The 11,012-nt window shown below is 36.6% G+C and overlaps 1 protein-coding gene across 1 annotated transcript in view; it reads left to right on the forward strand.

The window, feature by feature from the left end:
• Window positions 1–11,012, forward strand: part of LOC127855697 (uncharacterized) — a 41,643-nt gene that overhangs the window by 19,347 nt on the left and 11,284 nt on the right. The window contains exons 5-7 of the mRNA XM_052391478.1: window positions 1,979–2,048; window positions 9,449–9,523; window positions 10,656–10,754. Of these exons, the coding sequence (XP_052247438.1) occupies window positions 1,979–2,048; window positions 9,449–9,523; window positions 10,656–10,754 (244 nt within the window). The remainder of the gene's footprint in view (window positions 1–1,978; window positions 2,049–9,448; window positions 9,524–10,655; window positions 10,755–11,012) is intronic.

Raw genomic sequence — 11,012 nt, forward strand, 5'->3', positions numbered from 1 at the left:
ATAAAAAATTTCAAAGCGGCATTATCATGAAGCTGTACTTTTTGAGTGGGGGAAGGTCAAGGTCATTCTTCAAGGTCAAGGTCATCCTTCAAGGTCAAAGGTAAAAAAAATCAAAGCGGCGTTATCATGAAGCTACACATTTTGAGTGGTGTACGTTCAAGGTCAAGGTCATCCTTCAAGGTCAAGGTCATCCTTCAAGGTCAAAGGTCAAACAAAATATAAAAAAAATCAAAGCGGCGTTATCATGAAGCTGCACATTTTGAGTGGTGGAAGTTCAAGGTCAAGTTCATCCTTCAAGGTAAAAAAACAATTTAAAAAAATTCAAAGCGGCGTTCTCATGAAGCTGCACATTTTGAGTGGTGGAAGTTCAAGGTCAAGGTCATCCTTCAAGGTCAAGATCACCCTTCAAGGTCAAAGGTCAAAAAAATAAAAATAAATTCAAGCGACGTTCTCATGAAGCTGCACATTTTGAGTGGTGGAAGTTCAAGGTCAAGGTCAGTCTTCAAGGTCAAGGTTATCCTTCAAGGTCAAAGGTCAAAAAAAATAATTTCAAAGCGGCGTTATCATGAAGCTGCACATTTTGAGTGGTGGAAGTTCAAGGTCAAGGTCATCCTTCAAGGTCAAGGTCATCCTTCAGGGTCAAAGGTAAAAAAAATAATATTTCAAAGCGGCCAGCTTATAAAGCTGCACATTTTGAGTGGTTGAAGTTCAAGGCCAAGGTCAAAGGTAAAAAAAAAATAACAATTTTCAAAGCGGGGCAATAGGGGGCATCGTGTTTCTGACAAACACATCTCTTGTTTTTTTTCAAACATGGTTAAAAAACATAAATATTTATTTTTATTAATTTATTTTTGAAATACCGTCCAACCATCCCACCCAAGAATCCCCCCCCCCCAAATTATTTTTTTTATTTTTTTCTGCATTATTTTTGCATTTTTGGAAGATAATGTAATAAATGACCACACCCCTACACTATTAAACCCCTCTCCACTCCACCCCTCCCTTCTTTGTGATTGAAATTGAGATAGGTCCCTACACCTTTAAAAAGAAAAATAGATGAGCGGTCTGCACTCGCAAGGCGGTGCTCTTGTTACTTGTATTTATTTGTTTAGTTCCGCTCACTTTCCAGCCATATCAGTAAGAAAGTTACTAGCGTTTATTTCGTGTTGATATTCGTTCTATATCTCGACTTTACTTGCTGCGAAATTTCTTAGCGGTTGGACCTAATTTCAGCTCACTAAGAAAATTTGCGTGGAGTAAAGTCGAGATATAAAGCGAATTTTAAAACGAAATAAACGCTAATCATATTGTTACTGAAATGGCCGGAAAGTGAGCGTCATTTAAAAATTAAACAAAAGTAATTAAGAGTATAAAACGGCGAAAAGTAACTGTCTCGGCATGGACGTCGCCATCTTGACTATCACGTGATTACCCCCTCTGTATAAGTAACGTTTTAGAACTCGAAAGATGTATTTTGTTGGTAAACAGCGACACTACAAACAGTATTTAGATGCTATATAATATGACTATTTTTTTGAAAACTATATTTAACAATGACGTTCTAAGGATTCTGTCGTTGAGTGATTATTTGTGTTTTGTTACAACATTATGTAGGAAGAGGAGGGGGAGGAGCAGCAGCAGTAGCCGTAGTTGTTGTAGTTGCAGTAGTAGTAGTATTTATGCGTACATGCGTATCATATGGGTTTCAAAGACTATTAAGTGCTTTAAATTGATCTTCTTTGAAGCAATGTTCTCCAAATAAAGCATTGTCTTTATTAAACAGTCTCCTGTATTAATATTAGTCATATTATCATTTCGTCGTTTCATCGCTTGATTAATTTTGAATTTCGTTTAAAAACGTGATGCGTTCTGTCCACAACAGTGTTCCATATTGAACATACATGTATAAGCATAATTCTAACAGCAATACATTTGACCCGCATGATTTGTTGTAAAAAGTATACATAATTTATTACAGAATTATACCGTTAATTACTCCCAGATGCCAAACGACAACACGGATTTACAGGAAACCAAAACCCGATTACGTAAGTTTTTATTTCGTTTCCCGCATAATTAACAGTTATGAATCTCATACATATGCGAAAGATCAGGCCATCTTACTCGATTCTGTGCCAAGTTGAATTTTTATGTGTAATTTACATTGTTCACACATTTTTTATGAAATGATACGAAATACATCAATCATAGTAATTTAATAAAACAATGACGGATTATGTCGGATACAAATTTACAGTGTTTTGGTAATATATATTTAGTTTATCGTTGCGATACTCATTGTTTTCGCGAATAGTGTGTTTTGGGAATTTTCCTTGCGTATTTTAGACTTTTTAACCCCAACAATAGTCTGAATTTTATTCAAGATTTACTAATGTCTTTTGTAATTTTGTATCAGCCATTTGCAGTAGTCAATTAATCGATTAATTAATTAATTCGTCCAGTTGTAAGCTTCGTTAATCTATAACATTAACGACAGCCGTCTGTTGTTATGCCCCCGGATCGAAAGATCGGCCGTATATTGTTTTTTGCCTGTCTGTCTGTCTGTCTGTCTGTTTGCTGTCTGTCTGTCTGTCTGTCTGTCTGTCTGTCTGTCTGTCTGTCTGTCTGTCTGTCTGTCTGTCTGTCTGTCTGTCTGTCTGTCTGTCTGTCTGTCTGTCTGTCTGTCATTGTGTCAGTCATTGTATGTGTGTGTCACAAAACTTTAACCTTGGTTAAAGTTTTGCAATTACTTTTGCATTATTGAAGATAGCAACTTGATATTTGGCATGCATGTGTATCTCATGGAGCTGCACATTTTGAGTTGTGAAAGGTCAAGGTCAAAGTCATCCTTCAATGTCAAAGGTGAAATATATGGCTTCAAAGCGGTGCAATAGGGTGTTTCTGACAAACACATCTCTTGTTTTTTTCCTGCAATCATCGTCTGATATAGATTAACACGTGTACCATTTAATTTGAAGTTATTCAAAAAACGAGGAAAATATTGCATGAATAAGCTTTATTTTAATATAAAATTGCTTCTCTACATTTGACCTCGAAATATGCCATTTACATCACAGAGAACTATCCATTTGTGTCTGTCTCTTTAGCGTAAAATTTGTACAAAGGTATTTAAAAATCCTTTGATAAATGAAAATACACACTCGAACAAGCCCTTTATTTTCATTGCAAGTGCTTGATCTCTTACCATGAATACTGACATTAACCTTAAACATATCTGATAGTGTCTTTAATAGTTAAAATGTATTAATAATTATTTAGAAATCCTTCAATGTATGAAGAAGATATAGCTTTGATAAACCATTTGTGCAATTATAAAAAATTTGAACTTGAAATTTTATCTTTTCCTGAAAATAACCAACCGCTATTGTGAAATTTATTGGCAGACGAAAGTTTACGTTTGGTGCCTTCATTAAACACAGTCCCAAAATTTCCTTCTTGGGGGATCAGTGTCTACAGTCAGTCAGAGAGTCTATAACAGTTTTATTTTGGAATCTACAAAGAATAACCAGAATATTTGTGGATTGTATTTATTTTTATGTTAAAACTAACATACATTCAAATAATTATTGTATATCAAAATTATCAAAAGCCTGGGATAGATATTGGCGTAAAGGCCGCAGTATGTGGCGCAAAACCATGTGAGCACTTGGTGTGTTTAATAATAATTTCCTAGACGTGATGATTACTAATTTGGACTTGCACGGAGCGTAACCGCGTATGTATACCTGTGCCAGTGACCCACCACATAACCCTCTGGCAGCAACACTATATAACCCTCTGGCATACACCAACCTTTACCGGTAACCCATTTATCTCACCAGTTGTACCATTTACCAGTAGCCATGACACCACACGCCGGTAAACACAGTTACACGCTGGCTCCTACTGCGGTGCCAGTAACAACCAAACTTTACCAACAGGGTGTAGTTCCGGTAAGATCTAATCTAGCTGACCCCTGCAAGTCTGGGTAACCAACCAACCAACCAAGCACCCAACCAACCAACCAAACCTCGCCCCGTGCAGTTAGCATTTTGCTATAATGTTTACGTTAAGAGATGGGTTGTGAGCCCACTGCGTCATTGCGGTGTTGTCCCGAATGAGCCCCAATCAATGGAAGCGAAGAGCTCAAAACCCCTACTTGTTTATTTATAAATTAATACTGATTAACCAAAATTAGTGGAACTGAGAAATTCAACAACCTGTACTCACAGAATTTTATGTCACAAATAAATTGAAACAATTTATTCCCCAAAATTCTGATAGCACACCAGAACTAGCCACTTGGTCGATACAAATTGCAATGTTTACAAATTATTATGCCCTATATATTGTGGGTTATAAAAATTGCATAATGGCATCCCGCAGGGTGTCCAGATAAAACTCCAGCCCCACTGGTGACAAGTGCACTCCATCCGGGAGGAAAAAACCCGGGGTGTTTGCATCAATGTCCACAGCAATACTGGTGCTGCGGCTTGCCCACTGCACACACACTCAACCAAACCTGTTTACCCGGCGACGTTTTGACGTAATAATTTGGGAGGGAAGAGTGCACCCAGATGATTGCTGTGTCTGTGAAAGTTGTCCTGAAATATTTAATTTCTCTCTTTATGTTTTTCGTACCTTTGTACACGAGTCGATGCACAGATCATTTCCGCCCAGGTGAAATACCAATACCTTTGGCGGTTTGGAAAGTAACACATTGGCTTCTATTGACCTCCGTAATGTTGACCATGTCAGGCCGCCGATTCCCCACCATGCGATGCTTGTGTGCAGCCGCAGGTTCTCCATCCCCCGTTCTTTGGCTCTCGCTCCTGCCCGCTGAGGAATACAGTCCGCAAGAACCCATACCTCTGTCAATTCCAAATAACATTTTGGGTGTACAAAAACCAAAGGTCATTTGTTTATTCATATTAGTATACGTTATATATAAGGTCTCATAGTTCAACTGCATAAAACTATATAAGCATGTATACCCGAATACAAGCCTTCTTGCGTGGCGATTATATTACTGTATAATCATAATGTTGTAGCCAAATTTAGCGAATATAGGTTCATTACTTATTACAGTCTCATCAGCATATATACAATCACAACATACAATAAAGCATAAGCATACTACTAAAAGCAACTAGTGGTTGGAATCGGTTCCCCAAAACCGAGTCGATTAATCGGAGGCCATAATCAGCGATTAATCAATTAATCAGCATTTTTAACAAAAAATGAAGTTTTTAATATTTTAACCAGTTCTTTTTGCTGATATAAACATTATATTGCTTTATGTTATCAAAACGAATTTTATCATGACTATTCCTTATGTTGTTTTGTGATTTTATAATGAATAAATGCTAAAAAAAACTTGCTTTGTGTTCGAATTAGTGAAAAATCTTGTGGCTGCAATGTTACGTACTGTGTTGAAAACGGCGTTAAACGCATATCATTCACTTTTAAAAGAGGTTTCTTGAGATAATGCAATAATAGAAATAACCACAACATATTGTGTGCAGATTTTTATAGGTAAGAAATGAATTAGGATATATATATGATTCAGGATTTCTTCTATATGAACTTGGAAAATTGACAAAATAAACAATGTAACATTGTATGTTTGCATTGTTTTATTTTTAGAGTAAACATATCATGGTTCGTGTAATGGTTTCTGCAGTAATTACAGAACACATATTTCATATCAAGGTTCCCGTCCTTCGCTGGTTTAGTAAGATCGATCAGTTTGACACTAAAATGGTTCCAAACTTCTGATTTATTCTTAGATTTGTTAGGAAAGGGAACAAATTTTTCTCTGACCGACATCTTAGATAAAGTGCCTATACACATCCGCATTCCGATCACTGATTGGTTTAAAGAGGTTTTCTTTTTCCAATGGAAAAGCTCGTTCCAGTTGAGCGGTAAACATAAATGGACTAGTAAAAAAAATATCGAATGATCGGTACGGTAAAAAATTCGTCAACTTTTTGTCGACTCGGAATTTTCATCGTCATCGTCACGTCAGCAGCGATTCGTTGACGACGCGTCGACGATCTGATTTATCAACTCACCACTAGTTGAAGAAAGCGTTGCCGAATTCAGTGCGGCCGAGGCATTTTGCTATAACCGCGTTAACCTGCTGTCTTGTAACTGGCATACCCCCCTTATGACAAAATGCTGCAGGACCTACCGGTGACATTGCCAGATAGTCGCGCATTCTCTGGACAGGACATATTGATTCCTCCGATTTTGGAATTTTGACTTTGACCGCCGCGTTGTGTTGAAGCGTTTTTGACTTAACGATGCGGATTGAGATGTATGACTGGTCTAACGACAATTCAACGTCGGACGTTCTGATTTGGTTATGCATTTCTGGTCGTTTAGGTGATACCAACTCGCTTATACGAAATAACCCAAAATAGGCGAGGGAAAATATCGCAGCAAATAGAATTGCCTCATACGAGTTATAGCAGACATTTGACAATTGCTGTATTACTTTGACGATGATTTCGGATGTGATCGGGCATATACTGTCCTTGTTTATATCCATTGATCGCGAATAGCCTTCTAGAACCTTACTTAGGCTCAATTCATCGGAAAACGATTTGTGGCCATGTGTTTGTTGCCAATAGTTAATTCCTGCTAAGTAAGTTTTGACCGTGCGGGTCGCTAAGCCTTTCTCGAAACAGTATGGTATGAACCATAAGATAACCTGTTCAGGTACTGGTTGCATTTTGGATATATGGTAAAGATCGCAAAATGCATTAAAGGCATTAACACCGGTTTCATATGCTGCGCTAGTGTTTTGTGATATCGACTTCCATATTAAAGAGAATGCTCTGTCTTGAAGATATTCCAGAGGTACTCGGGTACCCTCTGTGGTCTCTCGTCTGCTTCCGGTGCCAAGTTTCTTAATTTTGCCATCTGAAATCGAGATATTGCGCCACATATTGTGTTTTTTGTGCCTGGAACGTTGGATGCTCGGATTAAACTATTAAATTCCAAACATTTGAGTGTAAGGGGGCGTGTAAGGGGGCGCAACAGTGTCATAAATTTGTCCGATTTTGAAGACCATGAGTTAAATTCACCAACAATAGCGGCATTGTCGCAGTTTAACTGAATCTTTTTGTTTTGTAACATATCTCCCCAGATAGCAATTGAAACCAATATCGGTAACAGCTCTAAGATCGTTATGTCGCTGGTATGTCCGTCTGTGTGCCAGTGTACTGGCCACCTAGCTGCGCACCAGTGCGACTCAAAATAAATACCAGAACCGAGCCCCACCCCGCCGCGCTATCGGTGAAAATATTGCCATCTTCATTAGACAGCCAAAACTGATCGTGGAACATTGATATCCCGTTGTAATTTGCAAAAAAAAACTGCAACCACATGCGCAAGTCTAGCTTAATATCTCGCCTGATTCTAATTCGGTAAAAAAGGTTTGGTTAAACCGCATGCCGCATTAATGAGCCGACGACAGAACGGTCTACCTGCTGGTATAACCCGACAACAAAAGTTAAGGGAACCTATGAGAGACTGTATATCGCGCAATCTTGCTTTTGTTTTTGACAAAATTTGGCTGATTTTTTCCGTCAATTCAAGTATCTTTGCCATTGGTATACGGACTTGCATTGTTTGCGCTATCTTACTCTAAGCCTAGGAATGATAGAACCATCGTTGGACCTTCCGTTTTTTCAACTGCCACAGGGACTCCTAGTTCGACCATAACCTTGGAAAAGACGGACATCAAATCACCGCACAGTGAGGGAGACTTATCACCGCCAAAGAAATCATCAAGATAGTGAATAAGCAGACCCGAGTTTACTCGGGAAACAACGCAGTGTTCTAAAAATGTACTAAAACGTTCGAAAGTAGCACAACTAATTGATGCACCGAAAGGTAGTGTTTTATCTAATAGTACGATCCGTTAAATTGGAACCCTAATAACTGAAAATCTTCAGGCTTGATTGGTATGATCTTGAACGCATTTTTGAAGTACATTTTAAATAAGAAACTATTTTTACACAGACGTTGTATTAACTCAACAGCTTTATCAAAATGTGTGTACTGGACCGATGTCATAGCTGGGTCTATATAGTCATTGACGGATTCACCTTATGGGTAAGACAGGTGATGTAACATGCGGTACTCCCTCGGGTCCTTTTTGGAACTAGACCTATTGGCGATACTATGAATTCGTTGAACGGTTGTGACGAGAAAGGGCCTGCAACTCGTCCCTCCAACGGCTCTTTAAAAAAATTTTCAGAAATTACCATTGGGTGTTCGTAAGCCGATTTAAAAAATTTTGCGACGCGTGTTTGTCGCATCCCGTGATATTGAAGTGAAAATCCGTATCTGAAACCATAAAAAAAGAAACTGTGCTTCCGCATTATCATACCCCCGTAGAAATGGTTGTAAAGCGTCTTATTTAATCGGCGACGGAGCGATGTCTTTAATATTTTTGTTTCGACAGTTACTGCGTGTATGGACTAAAATTGCCTCGGGTTAGTCCGAATCGACGCGGCCCTAACCTGTGGAAATTAGGGTTATTTCTTCCGCGGAAAGGAGCATCAAACCTCGGTGTGTTTGCGCGCTGGGCGACTCCCGAGGCTTCCGCTACGCTCTGACAGTTTATTACTGGATGGTTACCCCGAAGACGCAACCGGGTTAGGGTGAGATGCACTGACGTAGCCTGAACTGCTCGTTATATATATATATATATATATATATATATATATATATATATATATATATATATATATATATATATATATATATATATATATATATATATATATATATATACTTATGTAGTCGTATGGCAAAGTAAATGTACTTTTTCTGAGGTTACATCGTATAAATCATAGTCTAATCATAGTATACTCATATATTTATATACTTAATGAACACTATGACTGTACAAATTCTCCTGTCTGAAAACAAGATCATCAATCCAGTATTTAATATGTAACATTATATTATGTTCCTCTACTTAGTATGTGAACATGATGCCTCTGAGGTAAAACGTCCTGTGACTCACATCGTTTATGCAGTTATGCATTCCAAAATTACGTTGTTCATTGTTTTGTGTGAAAACGCTAGGTCACGTCCAGATGTTTAGTATTTGATTATTATGTGACTTTGTTGACAACATGCATCTGGAGCAAACACTGACCATACGCTGCAGCCGCATGGTTAATGAATCAAAATAAACAAAACGTTAGCAAATGAGCGATATATCAATCTTGACCTCTTGTTTATATTTTTTTTGTAAAATCTTTTACACCATTTCATTTTCTTACACTGGCATTCATTAATGTAACAATTATACAACTACAGATTTTACAGCTACACTTGTATTGCTTCATAATAAATAATTCAATATTCGGCCGAGCGAGCAACGTGTATGTTTCCATACTGTATTTGTTGAAAAATATAATTGCAGGGTGTTCTGTTGGCAGCCAACGACCATCACTAGACATTCATGGTGGATTGGACGACATTGATTATCCCTCTAACGGTAAGACTGGCATGATAAAACATGTTCATTCAATAAATGAAGACATTATCATCCTCGCACATGTTTTATCAATTTGCGACATAGATTTGTAGATATGTTTGCTTTGTGATGCCGCATAAACGTGTCGCTTAATAGCCATTGGGGGCTTCGGCTATGCAATCTAAATGTAAACATAAGCAGCAAAATGTATACCAAAACACCGAAAAATTTAAGTGAAATTGAAACATCATGTTTGGATTGCCATTCTGCTCATACGTTCATTTTTTTCTCTTTATATAATACACTTTTCTACACATAAAACAGCGCATCGCCCAAAAAAAATAAAAGTCTTAAGTTTTGTTATCTTTTCAATTCATTTTGTTGTCCTTTTTTTCTGAAAATTTTTGCACATGTTCATGTTGAAATTAAAATCACAGTCTTGATTCATACGAGATTGTTGATGACATAAATGTACATATCAATTGTCAACATTAAAGCGCACATACATTTTATATTGAGAATTGTTGTCCTATCACTAACTTCAGTTAACCAGTATTCCCATTGACCTAGATTGCATGCATACATTTTATATTCATTTTTTTTTAAGAATTTGAACTTTATTTAATCGATTTCTAAGCAAACAAAGTAAATTGCTAACATATATATATATATATATATATATATATATATATATATATATATATATATATATAATATATATATAATAATACATACATACATACATACATACATACATACATACATACATACATACATACATACATACATACATACATACATACATACATACATACATACATACATACATACATACATACATACATACATACATATATATATATTATAGACCAACATTTAAGCTTGAACTAATTTTGTCGAGATTTTCTGAATTAGATAATATGAAATGCATTTTTGCCTGATAAAATCAAATATAAAATACATTAAGCCGAGATAACTTGCTTCCCCACATTCAATATTTACATAACAATATTTGTTTTTGTTATGTTACTTAAGCAATTCACATATCTAACTGTCATTATGCTAACATTGGGAGACAAACTGCAATTATCCATTATCAATCTTATCAGATAATATATTGATTGTTCACATTTTGATTCCTTTTCATTTTAAGGTACCAATGCTACCTTGCCGCATAATACCGTGAACAATGGAATTTCGTACAGTATGCTTGGAATCATCAATATTTTGATGACTGTAAACGTTATCGGAGGTATATTTTAGGGCACATAAAGCAAATCATTTACTTAAAATGTTTCTGGTATTACCACGCCTGAAATATTAAACAAGGAATCTCGTTCTTCAGTTTGAAAAATAATATAAATAGCATACCTTATGTTTTTATTTCTATTATTTTGTGTCTTACATGACTTTAAACGCATCTTAATTGAGAAGAAGCTACTACTGTCAAATACATACAATTGGTCGGCTGAATAAACAAACTGTATTCCAACTGTGAGGTGTTTCTCTT

Source organism: Dreissena polymorpha, chromosome 13 (genome assembly GCF_020536995.1).
Source record: "Dreissena polymorpha isolate Duluth1 chromosome 13, UMN_Dpol_1.0, whole genome shotgun sequence".
In the NCBI taxonomy this organism is placed as follows: domain Eukaryota; kingdom Metazoa; phylum Mollusca; class Bivalvia; order Myida; family Dreissenidae; genus Dreissena; species Dreissena polymorpha.